We start from the raw sequence: 20900 nt of genomic DNA, 5'->3' as shown, positions 1-20900 counted from the left end.
CTCGACTTCCACGTAAATGGGAGGTTTGCATGAAAATTCCATTGAAATCCAGATTCCAAATGACGATTGTTCCCGAACATTTGTCTCACCCTTTGATCTGCATGGGGTCCAGCTCCCTGCGTCTGCGTCTGCTTCCATTGGCTATAGTATACATGCTGTTCTTCATGGAGCTGAGAACGGTGTCAGGGATCTCTGTCCAGCCCACCGAGCGCTTCATGTTGTGTTTCTTCAGCTCCTGCTCACTGCCGTAATACGGGTAGATCATCGTCTGTCCCTTAGCGTCCTGCTGGAACACCACATTGGTGTGGATCACGCGGCTCAGCTCGCGCAGGAAGCCAAGCGAGTTGTTCCGGAGCTGGTCGGGCATGATGTGGACCACGATGACCAGGCGGCCCACCGCCAGCTTCTCTGGCATGTTGTTGGCACAGTCCAGACCGTCCCACTCACACTCTGCGTTGTTGCAGCCCTGGTCACAGTGGCCGTCCGCATAGTGATCTTTACAGTACTGGTCGTACAGAGGACTGGAGGGACAAGAGGAAATAGTATTATTCACTATGGCTTTTAATGGGATGTATATTGTTTAAATAGAAAGCTCAGACTGTTGTTCAGGCCTTGAACTGCTACTCAGACTTGATGTATTATCTACAGCATTAGCTGAATCAAGTGAGTTATAGTAGGTCTGGAGCAGAACCCTGCATAGCCAGTAGGTCTCAAGGTGGATTGGCCTCCCCTTATCGGGTATTGTATTCAGCCCCTGATGGCAAGCGTCTCACTCACTTGCACTGGCCCTCCAGGTTCTGACAGTCAAAGCCATCGTAGAGACACCCGGCGTTGTTGCACTGCTCGTCACACTTCCCGTCGTTGAAGTAGCGCCAGCACTGCAGGGACGACGTGCAGTTCTTCCACGGGTCGTTGAAGTTGAGCGAGCAGTCGCCCCCGTCCCAGCCACACGCGTGGTTGTTACACAACATATCACAGAACTTGTTCCCCTTCGTTTCCTCACACTGGGGGATCTCACAGCTCACCTCCACCTCCGGCGGGGGGGTGATGTCACGGCCGAACCCACCCAGGAAGCTGTAGTCCAGGATGTGACATAGCAGGCCGTTGAAGTTGGTGGGGCAGACGCAGTGGTAGTACGGAGCCTCTGAGCTGTACTCACAGGTTCCCCCGTTGTAGCAAGGGTTGGTGTTACAAGGGTTGTCTGTGGGGTATTCACACTCTGGCCCCGTGAACGAGGAGGTACAGAGACACTTCGGGTTCTTGTGTCCGGAGACGCAGGTGCCACCGTTACGACAGTGAAGATTGCCACAGGAGTGGGCATCGTACTCACAGGTGGAGCCAGTGTAGCCCTGTAGAGGGGAAGGAGAGGAAACGTGTCAATGTAGTAATACTATTAAATGTATTACAGGATGTTGAATGAATGAAAACACAGTGCAACACATCTGCTGAATGTCTCTTATAAGGTGTCTTTGGCAGAACTACGGCAGCAGCCGTGCTTGTGTGTGAACTTACAGGTGGACACTTGCAGATGAAGCCGTGAGGAGTGTTGCTGGCTACGGCACATGTCCCTCCGTTACGACAGGGTTTGCCCTTACAGCCGTCAAACACCGTGTCACAACGCTCTCCTGTAGGGTCACAGAGAGAGATGGTTACATCAAGGATATGAAACGTTCCCTTATCAATAAGACAATCACAGGTTAACGTTTAATGCCATGGAGCAGGAGTCTCCAACCCTGTTCCTGGTGAGTTACCCTCCTGTAGGTTTTCACTCCAACCCCAGGTGTAACTAAGCCGATTCAGCTTATCAACCAGTTAATTATTGGAATCGGGTCCACTAGAGTAGGGTTGGAGCGAAAACCTACAGGAAGGTAGCTCTCCAGGAACAGCATTAGAGAGTCCTGTCATATAGGGTAAATACTTATCATTTGGGACTATAGAAAAAATTAAGGTATTTTTTGGGGGGGACATTTCTCCTGCAAGTCCAAGGTGATTCGTCTCGAAAAAGACTATATAAAAAAAAGTCTACATTATTGTCCCCTAGTCTTTGCTTTCCCATACTCAACCCCATGAAATAACTGTAATTAACATGAAACTAAACCCAATCCTGCGCTGCAGTCACTCTCCAGCCAGATCCATCACATCACCCTCCTGCACGTTAAATATTACCTGTGTATCCAGTACGGCAATCGCAGCGGTAGTTGTTGGTGAGCTGGACGCAGTTGTGTGTCCCGCGGGGGTCACATGGGTTGGACAGGCACTCGTTGACGTCCCCCTCACAGCGCTCCCCTACGTAGCCGGCGGGACAGATACAGTGGTAACCTCCCACCCTGTCAACACACTTCCCCTTGTTGAAGCACTTGGGCTCATTGGTGACGGGGTCTGTGAAGGGGTTGCAGTCATCTATGTTGATCTCACAGTGAACGCCTGAGAGGTAAAGGTCAGGAGGGAGGGAGGAAGAGGGGAGGCACAGTCAGCCTAAACACTCAGACGGGACACCATCAAGGCATCATAGGAGGATCCTACGACCTGCAATGGTTCAATACACATTTTAATTTACCGTTTTGTGATGTTTGCTCTTGTTTGCTCCCTATATAACCACACTTTTTAGGGAGCAACATTCATTTCAACAGTACTTCAGCTGACCTACAAGAAACACACCCTTTATGTCCAGGAGATAAATCAATCCTGCATTTGACGGGGAGGAGAGTTTCAGACATGTGCTGGACGCTGTTAAGCCCTAATTAATGAAGTGTGGTGGATTGAGAGAGGTAGGTAGAGCGAGAGAGAGAAACAAAGAGTGGGAGTACGGAGAGGAACAGAGGAGTGAGGGATAGAGAGTAAGAGAGAGTGGGAGGGTGGAGAAGAGCAGAGGAGAGGAGAGAGGGATAGAGAAAGAGGGAGAAGACACCAGAGGAGAGGATGGACGGATAGAAGTGGGAGATGGTGTGTGTGGAGGTGGGTGGTGGGGCTCTGACCTTGGGTTCCCCTGGGACAGGAGCATTTGTAGGTATTGATCAGGTCAATGCAGGTGCCCCCATTCTGGCACGGCTGGGAGAAACACTCATTGATCTCGTTGGAGCAATTCGTCCCGACGTATCCTGCCACGCACTGAGAGAGGAGAAAAAGCCAAATCAACGACTGACATGAAACAAGGCCGTTTCTGTTTACCCGGCTGTTTTTGCCAGTTTTCCACACAGGTCAGCAAATTCTCCTTCATCAGAGATCTCCACAAATGAGCAGTGTGTGGGTCTGTTTATAAACATCCTTCACCAGTCTAGACAGTGGGGGTTTAATAGGGAGAATCACTTAGAAAGGACACCATTACACTTATTTACACGACCCAAAAACGTGACGATCATTTCAAAGTGAGAATGTCTGACAATGTTTCTACCAGACCAAGACCAGGAAACACTTCAAAACATTAACATTAACATAAACATTTCTGGGGGCGTAGAATCACTGTTCAGCCTAGGTATCGTTTCACCATCAGGTCACATTTGTTATGAGTTTCACCCAGGGCCTGAGAAATAAGTGGATAGTGCTGTGTTCCCAGTGAGCAGCCTACCTTGCAGGAGTACCCTCCTAGGAAGTCAGTGCAGGTGGCTCCATTCTGACAGGGGTTGGGGGTGCACTCATCCACCTGCTCCTCACAGTAGCTGCCAGTGTAGCCCGCCTGGCAGTGGCAGTAGTGGGTGTTCCCAGCGTCCAGACACTGGCCTGAGTTTCGACACAGAGCAACTACCTCCACACCTGGAGGCGGGAGGGCAGAGAGAGGAAGAACATGTAGTCAGGTGTTTATGTTACAGGTGTGAGATTGATACTAACACAACAAAAAAACACATCCAACCTCATACATGCAGGCGTTCACACACACACACACACACACACACACCCAATGTTACCTCTTTGTTTGGCTGCCACCTCGCAGGAGACGCTTGGCACATCGCAGTAGAGCCCTGTCCAGCCGGTCTGGCACTCACAGCTGTAAGTGGTGCCAGTCTGCCAACAGGTGCCCCCGTTCTTACAGGGAGACGAGTCACACCAGCGTACCAGATTCTGAGGAGAAACAGACACACCATAGACACAGTTAGTCACTAGGTGAGTAGACAGGTGAAAGTGACTGGAAATGTACACGGTTGTTTCGCAGCTACAAACATCATTATAGCGAACGTTTGCAGTGCGCGTTAACTTAAATGTATTCATACCACCTTTGTTTAGCCAAGTATTTGATTCCTAAAAGCACATTTTATTTGACAATAGCAACATGGTATATTGCCTACAGCCAGTATAAAGTCACATTTTACTGGGCCTACACTGTACCTGGCAGTTGAGTCCAATGTAGCCCTGGGGACAAGTACACTTGTAGGTTCCATAGCTGTCCTGGCAGGTGCCTCCGTTCAGGCAGGGCCTGGAGTCACACTCGTTGATGTCGTGTTGGCAGTAGCTGCCAGTGAAGCCAGGTGGGCACAGGCAGGTGTAGGTGTTGATGCCGTCCAGACAAGTCCCACCGTTGAAACAAGAGCTGGGGATAAAAGACCATCAAAACATCAATAAATCAATACCAGACGTATCATGTTAAAGCCGGATTCAATGTTTTTATTAGTCCAATTAGTAAAGTGACTTAATAAGTGTGAACATCTTAGGCTATAACAGGATAGTCATTTAGTGTTATTAAACTTTCTGCCACAGGGGGCAGAAGTGGACAGGAGAAAAAAGAGTTTGGTCAAAGCTATATTCATCGTTTGTGACAGAGACGCAACAGGCCATGTGAGGAAGATAAAACAGAAAGAAATAGGAGTCCGAGCTCTCTTCACCTCTCAGTGCAGTCAGGTGTGTTGTTCTCACAGTGTATCCCACTGAAGCCAGAGGGACAGGTGCAGGTGTAGCTGTTGACACAGTCTGTACAGTTGGCTCCATTCTTACATGGGTTACTGTCACACTCATTGATGTCCTCCTCACACTTAGTGCCACGGAAACCAGGCAGGCAGGTGCACACAAAGTTGTCCACTTCGTCCCGGCAGAAACCTCCATTGCTGCAGGGGTCTAAGGACGAGAGCGAGGAGGGAGAAAAGTTAGCTGATAGCTTAGCACACTGGCTGGGGCTCAATAGTCTCGATTAGCTTCCTTTCTTGTATTTTTTTTTCTCCCCCCACTGATCACAAGGCAGATGTTATAGAGATATTTTAGAGGCCTATCGAGTTTTTAACCTATCAGTCATAAAAAAAGAGCCCAGGAGAGGGAGCAACTTTACAGAATTGAGACATGGCCACTGTCTCATATCCACCTGTTTTCATGAGGAAGTCATGAAGATGAGAGGAAAGGAGACTTACTGGGCTTGCAGTCGTCAATGTTGGTCTCGCAGTTGCGACCAGCGTAGCCGGCCTTGCAGCCACAGCGGTAGTTGCCTTTGGTGTTCTCGCAGGTGGCCCCATTGAGACAGGGGTTCTTCACACACTCGTTAATGTCCACCTCACAGGTCTGGCCTATAGACGGTAGGGGAGAGGAGGGAGGGGCGAGGCTTACTACACATACATCACTGAGATCGTTTGCCCATTTTTTTTAATAGATATTTTGTCTATTTTCATATGTGTATATAAATGCATAAGAATGACACAATCTACTATTAAGATATTGCTCCCTCACCTTGCCAGCCCTCTGGACACACACAGGAGAAGTTCTCGTAGTCCTCAGACTCCTGACACACACCTGCGTTCTTGCAGGGTTTGGTGCTGCAGGGTGCCAGCAGGGTCTCACAGTTCTCACCTATCACACACACACACACACACACACACACAAACTTTTAGATAATGGACATTAACTATGCTCAATATTAAAATGCTCATATTATTATCATGTCTAATACTATTGTTTGTTGGAACCAGAGTATCATGACAGGAAGTAGTGGGTGTCTGGATAGACCGCCCCTATGTAGATAATGCTTTCATTGGACATTTAAACACTTCATTCAGGAGGATATCAGGAGGCTTCTTGCCCACAGTGTAAAGCTCTGTGAGTGTTCAAGAGCAGAGCTGTTTGGGCCTGCAGAGACAATTCCCTTTCTGTTTTCACGACACCCAGCGCGGACAGGAAGCAGGCTGACGTTTCCTGCTATTGTCAAGGCATTTGCTGTTCTGTGAGACAGGAAGTCTGCAAACAGGAAATGTGTCAAGCAGCCGGGTCGTTCGTTCCCAACCCCTATTATTTCAGGTCCCAACGCTGTGTGAATTTTTCCAAAAAGGCTGGGAATAAATAACAAATGTGCTTGCCCAAAGGCAGTCCATCATTATCTGTTTTTTCAAATAATACAACAAGGGAGGAAAGGAAAGGACGTGATAAAATATTGTGTTGTTATCAGGGACACTTGCAAAGTTGTCATGGAGGGCCAACGTCAACACACCAGACGCTGGAGTCTTTTAGCCAAGAGGAAGGATTGCTGCTGAACTTTCATCGACAGCTTGGTCTTCCAGAGCGTGTTTTTCCTGTATGTCCAATGCCGTAGAGAAGCAACAACGTAGAGCCCCACAGCAAGGGAATACAAAACAGCACACTTAGACAGACAGACACTCAGACAATACCGGTATATGGGAGTAGGCAGTTGCACTTGTAGCCAGCGACATCATCGATGCAGGTCCCTTGGTTCAGACATGGATTGGAGGCACATTCGTTGATGTTCGTCTGACAACTTGGACCTGGAATCAAAAGGTCAAGAAGATATGAAGCACATGAGTTGGAGTTTGAGTCCGGGTCAAATAGATAAAAACAGTACAATGTATTGATGGTGGGAGTGCGATCTAGAGGACCACACACACAAAGACACACACACACTAACTCACCAGTGAAGCCCACTCTACATGAGCAGACGTATCCGCTGGTCATATCCTTGCAGGTGCCTCCGTTCATGCAGGGGTTGGACTCGCACTCGTTGTTGTTGATGTCACAGTTCTTGCCACTCCAGCCATTGTCACACAGACAGTTGTAACTAAGGACAAGATGGAAAAGCTCAGTATTAGAGAAACATACATTATCTTTCACTTTGATACTGTATATTCATAGTTCCATACCATACATGTAGGGAAGATTTCTAGATGTAAATTAAACACAATTATGTAGTTTCCTTCGGAGGAGGAGCCATGGAGACAGATGAAAGAGGCAGACTCACCCGTTGACTTTGTCTTGACAGTGGCCATGGATACAGGGGTTGCTAAGGCACTCGTTGACCTGGAAGAGGCAGGTGGTGTCATGGTAACCCTCTGGGCACAAACAGGTGAAGCTGTTGATGCCATCGATGCAGGTGCCACCATTGTGACACGGGTTGAGGTCACACTCATCAATGTTGATGTTGCACATGGTCCCTGTGAAGCAGAACCCATGAACATGTTTACTTCTCTGACCCCTCGTATAGTAGCGTCTCAACTTTATACCACTAGGAACGTTTGTGGTTTACAAACGCATGAAATTGGTTTAACAAAAATGATACAAATGAATAATGCTTTATGGTTAGACCTAACATAATATTATTTTGTAGTCTTTGGAGTTTGGACTTTGGTTAGATTTCTATGAAGATATAATTTTGAAGTAAAACACAAAGCACAACCCATACTACACCAGACAATGGACCACACAATGGGCTCTATGTCCCCAAAGTAAATGCATCCATCTCGAGAAACATGGGGTTTTTAAGTCTGCTTTTGTCGGCCAATTGAAGCACCGCAGCCATTCAGCATAGACCAACTTCTCCCCTTTTAAAAGATCAACTTTCAGGAATCTTTCAGGGGATCTTTTCTCCTGTGAAATCCCCGGTGGGTGTTGGTCCTTTCAGGGCCTGGCGAGAGAGGCCAGCTTGTGTGTCTAGGCAGCAGGTTGGGGACAGGGAGGGGCTGGAAAGTGACACCGCCACGGAAGGCCTCAAAAGGAGTGCGTTTGCTCACCATCTGTTACCCCTCCCTCTCTTCCATCCCTTCATGCTGCCCTCTACGCCCTTGTTGTCCTCCCCTCGCCTGAGGTCTGAATAGGAGACGCACACGCACAGCGGTAGGAGTACCCACTTCAAGTCTCCACCTGGGTTGCCACAGTCGGACAAACTGGTCCCCTACAGTATCTACTTACCGCTGTAGCCGGGCTCACAGGCACACTCGTAGCCGTTGATCTTGTCGAGGCATGTCCCGTAGTCACATGGCTTGCTCTTGCAGTCGTCCAGGTTGACTTCACAGTTTATACCTAGGGGCAAAGAAATTAGCATCAAAGTTTCTATCATTACATTTTCACAGGTGAAAGTACATCTGGATGATTTTATTGTGAAGGACAATTTAGAGTTAAGAGGAGAAGTATTTGTGTGTGTGTGTGTGTGTGTGTGTGTGTGTGTGTGTCTGACCTGTGGTGCCCTTGGGACAGGTGCAGATATAGGAGTTCTCGCGGTCCTGGCAGATGCCTCCGTTCCGACAGGGCTGACTCAGACACTCATTAATGTTGGTCTCACACAACCGGCCCATGTAACCAGGGTGACAGTAACAGGTGAAGGAGGCCAGGCCGTCTTTACAGGTACCATAGTGACAGGGGGCTGAGAAACACTCATTGATGTCAGTCTCACAGTGTTGCCCCGTGTAACCTGGTGGAAAGAGAAGAAGTTGGTCGCTGTCTCATTTCTCCACATTCTATTCAGGATGCATAACATATTCAATCAGTGTTGGTGGATTTTTTTAAATCCTTGTTGGTGCTTTGTTGCTGCTTTGTATACCTTCAGTGCAATCACAGGTGTACTTGTTGGGGCCGTCCGTGCACTTGGCGCCATTCTTGCAAGGCGTGCTGGCGCACTCGTCAATATCTATCTGGCAGAGATTCCCAGCAAAGCCTAGAAAAACAAGAAGGGGTGGGGGTGAGTTTGTGTGCACGTATGTGTGTGTGTGTGTGTGGGGGGGGGGGGGGGGGGGGGGGGGGGGGGGTGATCTCACCAAGCCCAAACTATTCCCACTCTTGCCCTGGAACATACATTATGAGAGCCCGCAACGACAGAGGTGACTGCATATTAATCAACATCTCCGCCATACTACAAGCTTTCTGTTTTATTTTATTTCTACTCCTTTTCACCACTTCTCCCCAAAAAAACTGCATCTGAGAAAGGGGGGGATAAAAAGAAGGGGAGAAAAACTTCCAAGGCCTCATGACCAGGGGTGAGAGACAAAGGGAGGACTGTCCGCTCAATGCAACGCGAAGCCGAGCCGGTTGCCTCTTTTGTCCACCAAAACTTTTCCATCACAATGTGCATTCTCCCGTCTTGCACCTCTCCCCACCCACCGCGCCCAAAAGGGCCAGCTTGACCTCTGAACTCAGCTATTCAAATCCCTCGTCATTCAAAATCAACCAGCAGGCTCCCATTTTTTCTCTAGTTATTCTAATCTGTTTTAGTTTGTTTCTTCTTACAACTTCTGTTGCTGGAGCACATTAACATTCTAAGCGGTAAGAAGATGGATTCTGTTTGATAAAGAAATTAAGAGATTCCCCCCCCCCCCCTATTGGAACACAGGGGTCTAAGCCAAGCAGCCAGCCAGACATCCCAGTGGTCACTAACCCAGATAGGAAGTAGCTACATGTCTAGCTGTTTGCTCCGCTCCCAGTGGATTTTCACATTCACAACACAGAGTCCCTTTTGCTTTAGACTGCCCATGCTAACGTTACCTCACACACAACACAGAGAGGAGATTTAGCCCAGGCTCCTGGAATCAGACATTTCAAACTGCCCCAGTGGGGTTTCCATGGAGATGGTGTGTACAGAAATGAAAGGAGAGGACCCTACCCTACCCCAGCCTGGGCTTACACAGGAACAAATTTACATCTCAAGAAGGCAATTCCCCTCTCGCCCCCTCTTAGAGCATAACCGTCTATGTGTCTCAGTCCCCTCCAGTACCCCAACACCGCCTCCTACCCCTTCCACTTTCACCACTGTCTCATTCAGGCCTCTCTCCTGCCCTGTCCCATATACATGGGGTGGCTTTTCAGAAGCTAAGCTCTTGTGTTCTCTGCTGTACCTCCCTACAATTAATTCCTCAGCTTCCTAACTGCACTTTCTCAACACAAGGAGCCTCCTGCCTTTCTCTCTGAACGGTCTTCGATCCGAACCGACTGAGAACTGCACTATTTTCCTCCAGAAATTCTTCCAGCCCAGTAGCTCTGGTGGAAGAATGAAAACAAAAACACATTTTAGAGGGTGAGAAACCTTCCTCTGTGTCGGTCAGCCTCGCGTTTATCCATCAGAGCATTCCTCTGCCCACAAAACCCTCAATTTCTCTCGTCACATAGTCTGACCCCACTGGAACCCCTGGAGAAATACCTCATAAAATCATCGAAATTCAAAACTTTACTACACACAAAACTGAAAGCTCACAACAGCTTCTCCAACTATACAGAAATTCAATACGTGGAAACACAACACTATTTCAGCTGCTATTCTTAGTCCTTCTTCCCTTAGTTCTCAATTAACGTTCTTGTGGCTAGCTACATCCAAACCAAGTTGAACTGCACACTCATCAGAGTTGAGAGTAAAAACTTGTTCAAAGTGTCAACTTCCTCATGGATTTTCCTCCTCGTCGGGAGCTGGCCTGGTAAAGCCTGCCTGAGGCAAGGATTAGAGTCCGCCTCCCGCGCCCGTCCTGTCCGGGGGGGGGTGATCGACCCCCCCTCCTCCCGCTGCGACGCACCGGGGCTCACCTGTGGGGCACTGGCAGTGGAAGGTGTTGATCTTGTCGATACACTTCCCATTGTTCAGGCAGGGGTTGTTGGCGCACTCGTCCGTATTGATCTGGCAGAACAGTCCCTCGTAGCCTTTAACCAATTAGCAAGGGAAACAAGGCACGGTTAGTTAGTCAGTGTACAGTAACTTTGCCAAATTTCCTGACTTTATTAGGTTTAAAGTGTGGTCACTCTTTGATTAAAAAGGTGTCTTTAAACTTGCGAGCAAGAAGAACTTATACTGATGTTGGTAATTAACTGTGTGTGTGTATGTGTGTTACCTGGCATACAGATGCAGTGGAAGCCTCCTATCTGGTCGAGGCAGGTGGCTTCGTTCTGGCAGGGGTTGGAGAGGCACTCGTTGATGTCGTGTTCACAGCGAGCCCCAGAGAAGCCGGGCTGACACTTACACTGGAACGATCCCTTGGTGTTCAGGCACTTCCCTCCGTGCTCACAGGGGTTGCCACCTAGACACAGAGCGAGAGAGAGAGAGAGACATGGAGTGTACCTTAACGAACACATTGCAGGGCGTGCTCCTTCGTGCTGCTGTGTGCTGGTTGCTACCTGTCTGTGTCTCTGCCCTCTCTGGTGTTGAGCGATTCACATTTCTAGTTCAAACTAACCAAACCTATTCCTGTAGTGATCTAATGTGTGTTCAGATCAAATCACATTTTATTGGTCACATACACATGGTTAGCAGATGTTAATGCGAGTGTAGCGAAATGCTTGTGCTTCTAGTTCCGACCGTGCAGTAATATCTAACAAGTAATCTAACAGTTTCACAACAACTACCTAATACACACAAGTGTAAATAGATGGTATAAGATACAGTATATACATATGAGATGAGTGATGTAAGATATGTAAACATGATTAAAGTGGCATTTTTTAAAGTGATTATAGATCCATGTATTAACGTGGCCAATGATTTGAGTCTGTATGTAGGCAGCAGCCTCTCTGTGTTAGTGATGGCTGTTTAACAGTCTGATGGCCTTGAGATAGAAGCTGTTTATGAAAAGCATCCGTTACTGGTCTGAGTCTACTTACCCAGCGAGCACTCGTCAACATCCTGGTCACAGGCGGCGCCAAAGTAGCCCAGGGGACAGGTGCAGATGGCCTTGCCGTTGACGGGGTTGGTGTCACAGTTGGAGCCTTTCTGACAGGGGTTACTGATACAGGCGTCATCCAGGTGACACAGCAGACCTGGCACAGCACAAGAACAACAGGAGACGTTGATTGGTTTAGTCGTTGCAGTTATTTACTTCGTTAAAGTTATTTATGTAGCTGTTGCTTTTCAACCATGTAGTAACTATCTGTGCTGTCAAACACTGGACGAGGAAACACTACCTATTTAGTATCCCTAGTGACCACAAGAGATTTAGCATTAAGTAGTAGATATACAAGTGTGCAAAGCTCAGGGTCAGATAAATGGAAAATCTATGAGAAATGAAGAAGACCAAAGTCCATCGGCTCACCTGTGCGACCATGGGGACACTCGCAAAAGAAGGACGCCACACGGTCGTGGCAGACGGCCCCCTGATAGCAGGCCGCATTTGCGCAGTCGTCAATATTCTCTCCACAGTCATCCCCCGTCCACCCGTTGACACACACACACTGGTAGGCACCGTAGATGTTGTGGCACGTTCCACCATTCTGGCATGCGTTGGGCATCAGTTGGCACTCGTCAACGTCCTCTGTACAGAACTGGCCTATAGGGGAGAACATGGGGTAAATGCCCTTATCAACAAGCCCCAGTGCACACACACAAGTCAAAAGAGTCAAAGAGAGACAAAGATGAGTACTAATCATACGAGTTAAAAGAAAGGAGGCTTCCATTATAGAGATCGGAGTAGGGTAAAAGTTACACCATAATCACTGATGCAAGGACAGATATGTTTTTATTAGCCCAATAGTCTTGGCTCGGATTGAGGGTTAGTAATCTGATCCTAGATCTGTATTTATGACAAACTTCTACTGTGAGTGTAGAAATTAGTGAGCGGGGGGTATGTATAGTTACCTGTGAATTCAGGTTTGCATTGGCAGTTATAGGTGTTAACTCCGTCCACACAGGTTCCTCCATTCTGACACTCGTGTCTTGGACAGTCATCAATGTTGGCGTCACAGTTCTGACCTGAGAAGCCTAGAGAGCACAGGACATAATGTTAAGTACACACATATTAGACAGTGTAGTTTTTATAAGTCCCATCTCAACAGAAGGGGTCATGTTACATTTCCTTGGCTTCAAGTACCTTGGTGTCCTCATCACGAAGGACCTATCCTGGTTCAAACATACCAACACAGTCATGAAAAGGACACAACAACTCGTCTCATGAGGGTGAAAAGATTTGGCATGGGCCCTCAGATCCTCAAAAAGTTCTACAGCTGCACCATTGAGAGCATCTTGACTGGTTGCATCACCGCTTGGTACGGCACCTGCTCGGCATCCGACCGCAAGGCGCTACAGAGGGTAGTACGTACAACCCAGAACATCACTTGGGCCAGGAAAGCCCTAAAAATTGTCAAAGACTCCAGCTACCCAAGTCATAGACTGTTCTCTCTGCTACCGCACGGCAAGTGGTACCAGGGCACCAAGTCTGGGACCAAAAGGCTCTTTAACAGCTTCCACCCCCAAGCCATAGGAGTGCTGAACAGTTAATCAAATGGCCACCTGGACTATTTAAATTTACCCCCTTATTTTATTCTTATTTTTTGCTCGAACTCTTTTGCACAGGCTCGATGTACACTCACTGGACTCTAACCACACACACACACACACACACACACACACACACACACACACACACACACATTCCTTTGGAATTACCTGGATTTCCTCATAAATTGGTCAGCAAATTTGATCTGATCTTCATCTAAGTCACAACAATAGACAGACATAGTGTGCTTAAACTAATGACACACAAATTATTGTATTTTTCTTGTGTATATTGAATACATAATTTAAACATTCACAGTGTAGGTTGGGAAAAGTATGTGAACCCCTAGGCTAATGGCTTCTCCAAAACCTAATTGGAGTCAGGAATCAGTTAACCTGGAGTTCAATCAATGAGACGAGATTGGAGATGTTGGTTAGAGCTGCCCTGCCCTATAAAGAACAACATTCTTGTTTAGTGTTTTACGTTTTGTAGACTCGTCAACAGAGATGTTAGCATGTTTCAGAGATTTCTGTAAGTCTTTAGCTGACACTCTAGGATTCTTCTTAACCTCATTGAGCATTCTGTGCTGTGCTCTTGCAGTCATCTTTGCAGGACGGCCACTCCTAGGGAGAGTAGCAACAGTGCTGAACTTTCTCCATTTATTGACAATTTGTCTTACCGTGGACTGATGAACATCAAGGCTTTTAGAGATACTTTTGTAACCCCTTCCAGCTTTATGCAAGTCAACAATTCTTAATCTTAAGTCTTCTGAGATCTCTTTTGTTCGAGGCATGGTTCACAGCAGGCAATGCTTCTTGTGAATAGCACTCAAATTGTGTGAGTGTTCATGGAAGGACACCACGGAAGAAGCCACTGCTGTCCAAAAAAACATTGCTGCACATCTGAAGTTTGCAAAAGTGCACCTGGATGTTCCACAGCACGACTGGCAAAATATTCTGTGGACAGATGAAACTACAGTTGAGTTGTTTGGAAGGAACACGCAACACTGTGTGGAGAAAAAAAGGCACAGCACACCAACATCAAAACCTCATCCCAACTGTAAACTATGGTGGAGGGAGGGAGCATCATGGTTTGGGGCTGCTTTGCTGCCTCAGGGCTTGGACAGCTTGCCATCATCAACAGAAAAATAAATTCCCAAGTTTATCAAGACATTTTGCAGGAGAATGTAAGGCTATCTGTCCGCCAATTGAAGCTCAACAGAAGTTGGGTGATGCAACAGGACAATGACCCAAAACACAGAAGTAAATCAACAACAAAATGGCTTCAACAGAAGAAAATACGCCTTCTGGAGTGGCCTGACCTCAACCCAAATGAGATACTGTGGCATGACCTCAAGAGAGCAGTTCACACCAGATATTCCCAAGAATATCGCTGAACTGAAACAGTTTTGTAAAGAGGAATGGTCCAAAATTCCTCCTGACCATTGTACAGGTCTGATCCGCATCTACAGAAAACATTTGATTGAGGTTATTGCTGCCAAAGGAAGGTTAACCTGTTATTAAATCCAAGGGTTCACATACTTTTTCCACTCTGCACTGTGAATGTTTACACGGTGTGTTCAATAAAGACATGAAAATGTAGAATTGTCCGTATGTTATTAGTTTAAGCAGACTGTGTTTGTCTATTGTTGTGACCTAGATGAAGATCAGATCAAATGTTATGACCAATTTATGCAGAAATCCAGGTCATTCCAAAGGGCTCACATAGTTTTTCTTGCCACTGTATCTCAATTACCTCGACTAACCCATACCACTGCACATTGACTCGGTACCGTTACCCCTTGTATATAGCCTCGTTATTTTTATTATATTGTGTTATTATTTTTCCTTTAGTTCATAAAGCAAATGTTTTGTACTTTAAAAAAAAAACACTGCATTGTTAGTTAACGGCTCGTTAGTAAGTATTTCATGGTAAGGTCTGTTGAATACCTATTGTATTCGGCGCATGTGACAAATGCAATTTGATTTGATATCAAGGAAGCGTATTGTATATCTGAGTATATTTGTCTCTTTGCATCCCTCTCTCACACAGCCCCACCAAAATTGCTTTGTTTTTCCTAGTTTCAAAATTGCCAGGTTGGTTCCTTTCAAAACAAGGGGAAACTATTTTACAGTTGAAGCAGTCAACGGCCTCATTTTTCAGAGGGGAATGAATGGCAGCGGTGGCATCCCTCCTTTGGTCTGTGTCAGTCAGAACAAACAGCCAGCCAGACCACAGCTTCCCTTCATATAACAGAAACCATCCTGCTCTGGCATTACACAACACACCACCACAGTATTGTCTGGCACCCTGGCTGCATAAGAAAAGAAGAGGGACATTCAGGAGGTTATACTGCCAATTTCACGTAGGTAGAATCTGAGCACCATTGGATTGTTGACAATTCTAGTACTTCTCTTGATTCACAATTATTTCTCTTTGACAGTGGCGTTTCGGTGAGAGCCATGTTTCACGGCCAAAACAGTGTGAGAGGCACAAAGAAAGTGGCGTGGTGCTTACTGGGAGCTCAGTGGAAGTCTAGCTCAGCCTGGCTTTGGAGCAGGGCAGGGTGGAAGTGGTGACCTGTGGGGAGTAGGGAGAGGACGACCAGTCGCGGTAACCCTGTCTACAGGTCTAGCAGGCTCTGTTCCGAGGATGTTATAATTCAGCCATTTCCTCACGATAAGGCCCAATGCTGTCCTGCTCCCCTCTGTTCACACAACACACACATAATGCACTGTGGAGACACTACACACTGCTCACTAGGGCTGGGCGATATAACAAATCAATTTGAATATTTTTTTTGCGCGATATTCCAAATGCCTGTATTGCAAAAAAATATGTTTTATGAGCATTTATGTCCACTTGTTCTCATGTTGTCTTTTTGGTCTTGTCTCCTTCGCTCCTTCTGTAGCGTGTGCAATGACTGTAGGCTGTGTGCACCTTCCTATTTACACATGCACACCAAGCCCCTACGCCTGCCACTCAAAACAACAAACATGACAACTTCTTCCCCTCTGGCAAGCGGATTCAACTCGCTATTTGCATTTGAGGTTTGGTTCAACAGAATGGGTCCTATGGACACCGAAACACATTGAGACATTATTTTACTGTAATAAAGGAGACGTTAACCCTTCTAACGACACCTTTTTGTGTTTCAACTCTTCAAATTGCGCGCAGAGCAGACACTACTAAAACAGGATAATCAATGAACATTGATTCTGGAAAATGGATCCTCAGTTTGTTGAGTGCGGCATTGCGGCACCACGTACCGCTAGAAGCATTTTAGCCAAGGACTGTTACACTAGCTGTCTAGTCTGTTTTTTAAATGTGCAATAAGCCTAAAACACAATTACATACGGAATTTGCAACCCATTCTTATTCTGAGAAATAAGGTAGGCCACTTGATTTCAACATCATAACAAAGTGGACAGGCTAACATGCTGTTCAAACAGTTGGAGACGGACTTAAGGTTGTGTTCCTAACAATTCAACTGTTCTACCTTTGCCAATAGATTCAATATGGCTAAACTTGAAATATAAAGATTAGCTGGCTAGTCACTAGCATGTGGGCTTGTACTTGAGAGAGAGTTTATGAGACCTGTGTTCATCTTCTATAATACCCATTATAAGAAGTTGGTCATTATTAGTGAATGTGCATTAAGCATGGTTCTGGTTAAATTTGTAACAAAAATGGCATTTTCATTGACAGACTTGAAAGCCAGATCGGGGATTATTGCAAAAAAGCATGTTAAACTATTTTAATAAAATAATACTTGACCTTTAATTGTACAACAAAGCTTATTTAGAGAAAACATATCGTGAATCGATGGTAAGTAAAAAATATCGCCCTACAGCTCACACACACACACACACACACACACACAAGTCATCCTGACCAGCCACTAGACAACAGTACCGCTAGTTCATTTCACAGCTGTTTTAGATGTTTGACTTATGATGGATAGACTGGTGGACAAAACACTTAAGCAGCCCCTAAGTGGAAATGGATTGCACAACTTGAAAGTTCATATAGGGGCAAATCCTAACTTAATATATAAAATATCACACATAACTCAACATTCCTCATAGTTGAATGGCCTGATTGTTAATAATTCTGGATACAATCATCTGCTTAATGACCAAAACGTAATGTACAGTGCCTTCAGAAAGTATCCTCGACTAATTCCACATGTTGTTGTGTTACAACCTGAACTCAAAATGGATTCAATATATGTGTTTTCTCACCCATCTACACACAATACCCCATAATGACTATGTGAAAACATGTTGAAAATTAAATACAGAAATATCTCATTTGCACAAGTATTCACACCCCTGAGTCAATACTTTGTAGAAGCACCTTAGGCAGCAATTACAGCTGTGAGTCTTTCTGGGTAAGTCTTTCCACATCTGGATTGTGCAACATTTGCCCATTATTCCTTTCAATATTCTTCAAGCTCTGTCAAATTGGTTGTTGATCATCGCTGGACAACTAGTTTCAGGTCTTGCCATAGATTTTCAAGTAGATTTAAGTCGAGAAAAAAGAAGAAACCCACACGCTGCTCTTGCTACTACGACTGTTCTTATTATCTTTACGTATCGGCCTCAAGGACTTCCTCAAGCTCTGACGAAGGCCTCGAGGTCGATACGTAAAGCTAATTAAAGAACAGTGATACTAGCAAGAGCAGTGTGTGGGTTCCTTCTTTTTTCTCATCTTATTTAACTGTTACCATGCACCTGCAACAAAGATAGCTCAGATGTGCGAGTGCCTTTTGAATTTTGAAGTAAATTTAAGTCAAAACTGTAACTCAGCCACTCAGGAACGTTCATTGTCTTCTTGGTAAGCAACTCCAGTGTAGCCTTGTGTTTTAGGTTATTGTCCTGCTGAAAGGTGAATTCATCTCCCAGGGTCTGGTGGAAAGCAGACTGAACCAGGTTTTCCTCTAAGACTTTGCCTGTGCTTAGCTCCATTCCGTTTCTTTTTTATTCTGATAAACTCCCCAGTCCTTAATGATTACAAGCATACACATAACATGATGCAGCCACCACTGTGCTTGAAAATATGGAGAGTGCTACTCAGTAATGTGTTGTATTGGATTTGCCCCAAACATAACACTGTATTCAGGACAAAAAGTAAATTGTTTTGCCACATTTTTTAGCATTACTTTAGTGCCTTGTTGCAAACAGAGTGCTTGTTTTGGAATATTTTTGATTCTGTACAGGCGTCCTTCTTTTAACTCTGTCATTTAGGTTAATACTGTGGAGTAACTACAACGTTGTCAATCCATCCTTAGTTTTCTCCTATCACAGCCATTCAACTCTGTAACTGTTTTAAAGTCACCATTGGTGAAATCCCATTGGTGAATTTCCTTCCTCTCCGGCAACTGTGTTAGGAGGGACGCCTGCATCTTTGTAGTGACTGGGTATATTGATACACCATCCAAAGTGTAATTAATAACTTCACCATGCTCAAAGTAATATTCAATGTCTGTTTTTTTATTTGTACCCATCTACCAATAGGTGCCCTTCTTTGTGAGGCATTGGAAAACCTTCCTGGTCTTTGTGGTTCAATTTGTGTATGTGTGTAGTACAGAGATGAGGTAGCCATTCAAAAATCATGTTAAACACTATTATTGCACACAGAGTGAGTCCATGCAAATTATTATGTGACTTGAACGTATTTAGGCTTGCCATAACAAAGAGATTGAATACTTATTGACTCAAAAAATGTCAGCTTTTAATTTTTAATTAAACGTAAATCCACTTTGACATTATGGGGTATTGTGTTTAGGCCAGTGACCAAAAATCGCAATTTAATCCATTTTAAATTCAGGCTGTAAAATAACATTTTGAAAAGGGGTATAAATACTTTCTGAAGGCTCTGTAAATGTAGGCTTGGGCCCATAGGGGATCAGATGGGACAACATTAACAGAGCAGTACCTGGCACACAGGAGCATTCGTAGGTGGTGTCTCCCTTCTGGACGCAGGTGGCCCCGTTGTGGCAGGGGGAGGGGTTGCACGGTAAGTAGCGGGTATCGCAGTGCTTGCCCGTATACTCCTGGGGACACTGGCAGCGGTAGGTGCCCACCTCGTTCACACACACGCCTCCATTCTTGCAGGGTGAGGGGTTTTGGGCACACTCATTGACGTCCTGCTTGCAGGTCTGGCCATAGAAGAAGGGGGTGCAGGAGCAGATGTAGTGGGGCTCGAAGGGGGTGCACTGCCCGCCGTTGGCACAGGGATTAGAAGCACAGGGGTCTGCCTGCTGGCACTGCTTACCTGAAAGAGACACACATCTTGTAAATGAAATCAGGATTTTGATCTTTATTTACATACATAGCACCTTGTTTCTTTTCATGTGCTACAATTAGCTGTAACCATGGTCAGTTTGAATATTTTAAAGAACATAAGACCGGTTAGTAATGTTATTTATTACTACTAGACAATGCAGCTTTCCCTCCAGTATTCTGACTACAGTGTGAGTAGTAAATATGACAGTGTTTACCAGACCAGCCAGGAGGACATCTACACTTGTACTCTTTGAGGTTGACCAGGTCGCAAGTGCCACCGTTACTGCAGGGTAAACTGAGACAGGCGTTGTCGATGGGCGTCAGACATAGGCGGTCTGTGAAGCCTGGCCGGCAGAAACATGTGAATTCCACTGAATTCCCCCGGGGCACCATGCGACACGAGCCGCCATTTTTACATGAAGAGTAAGTGCAGGGGTCCTGGTGCTGACACCGGTTCCCCACGTATCCATCCCGACATCTGGAAAGAGAGAGAGAGGCAGGTTGAGTCAGAAAAATAATAATAGCACTAAGGGTTAGAAAAGTTGTATTCAACAGGTGCACTACATTTTTTGTTTTTTAAGTTAACACGAGTCAAGCATGTGTGGCCTGTACAATGCAACATGTCTTTGTCTTGTTTTAATAGATGGAAGATATGGAAACACAGCAAGAGTGAAAGCAAATACCTACTAGTTGGCATCCACTTTCTTACTTTCACCTCTGATGCTTTCAGAGGTCAGTGCAAACAAGGAGAGGAAGCCACTGAGATGTTCCTATTGTGTGCTCATCAATATAGACCTTCAGCAGCCTGGGAAACAGGCTCAGCCTGACACTAACTTAAGTAACTAACTAGTCCCTGCTCTCTGTGAAAGATGCTCTGAGGGCTCAGTCAGGATGTTCTCTCTCTGTCCTGCCCACTGTTTTTACTACACGGCAACGCAGCCATGAGAAACTATGCAGCTAAACAGCACATTTGCCTTGTCACTGTCGTCCTTTTAGACAACGTGTTTTAGGCCATAAAACCCTGACTGCAGGATATGGGGGGCAAGGGGGTGGGACAGGGGGCATCATCCACCCCTGTGATGTTTCTCACAGGTCCTCTTAGAGTCATAAAGTGGCCCCCAGCAAACGGTTCCCAGAGAGAATGAGTGAAGTGAAATTCCAGTGTGCCATCACAGCAGCAAGATTTGTGACCTGTTGCCACAAGAAAACGGGCAACCAGTGAAGAACAAACACC

At 45.9% G+C, this 20900-nt stretch overlaps 1 protein-coding gene across 2 annotated transcripts in view; it reads right to left on the bottom strand.

Annotated features, from left to right (window-relative positions):
* Window positions 1-20900, bottom strand: part of LOC120063122 (neurogenic locus notch homolog protein 1-like) — a 44429-nt gene that overhangs the window by 7827 nt on the left and 15702 nt on the right. For both annotated transcript variants that reach the window (XM_039013299.1, XM_039013300.1), the window contains exons 3-26: window positions 19882-20144; window positions 19317-19655; window positions 12740-12862; window positions 12198-12431; window positions 11770-11925; window positions 11004-11189; window positions 10702-10815; window positions 8735-8848; window positions 8372-8605; window positions 8107-8217; window positions 7160-7352; window positions 6834-6979; window positions 6576-6689; window positions 5644-5763; window positions 5331-5483; window positions 4815-5043; window positions 4321-4522; window positions 3903-4056; window positions 3566-3750; window positions 2976-3108; window positions 2167-2424; window positions 1513-1625; window positions 778-1349; window positions 90-521 (exon numbers count right to left, since the gene is read on the bottom strand). In XM_039013299.1, the coding sequence (XP_038869227.1) occupies window positions 90-521; window positions 778-1349; window positions 1513-1625; window positions 2167-2424; window positions 2976-3108; window positions 3566-3750; window positions 3903-4056; window positions 4321-4522; window positions 4815-5043; window positions 5331-5483; window positions 5644-5763; window positions 6576-6689; window positions 6834-6979; window positions 7160-7352; window positions 8107-8217; window positions 8372-8605; window positions 8735-8848; window positions 10702-10815; window positions 11004-11189; window positions 11770-11925; window positions 12198-12431; window positions 12740-12862; window positions 19317-19655; window positions 19882-20144 (4878 nt within the window). The remainder of the gene's footprint in view (window positions 1-89; window positions 522-777; window positions 1350-1512; window positions 1626-2166; window positions 2425-2975; window positions 3109-3565; window positions 3751-3902; window positions 4057-4320; window positions 4523-4814; window positions 5044-5330; window positions 5484-5643; window positions 5764-6575; window positions 6690-6833; window positions 6980-7159; window positions 7353-8106; window positions 8218-8371; window positions 8606-8734; window positions 8849-10701; window positions 10816-11003; window positions 11190-11769; window positions 11926-12197; window positions 12432-12739; window positions 12863-19316; window positions 19656-19881; window positions 20145-20900) is intronic.

This window comes from Salvelinus namaycush, chromosome 18, assembly GCF_016432855.1.
Source record: "Salvelinus namaycush isolate Seneca chromosome 18, SaNama_1.0, whole genome shotgun sequence".
In the NCBI taxonomy this organism is placed as follows: domain Eukaryota; kingdom Metazoa; phylum Chordata; class Actinopteri; order Salmoniformes; family Salmonidae; genus Salvelinus; species Salvelinus namaycush.
This window is presented reverse-complemented; position numbering and strand designations above follow the sequence as displayed.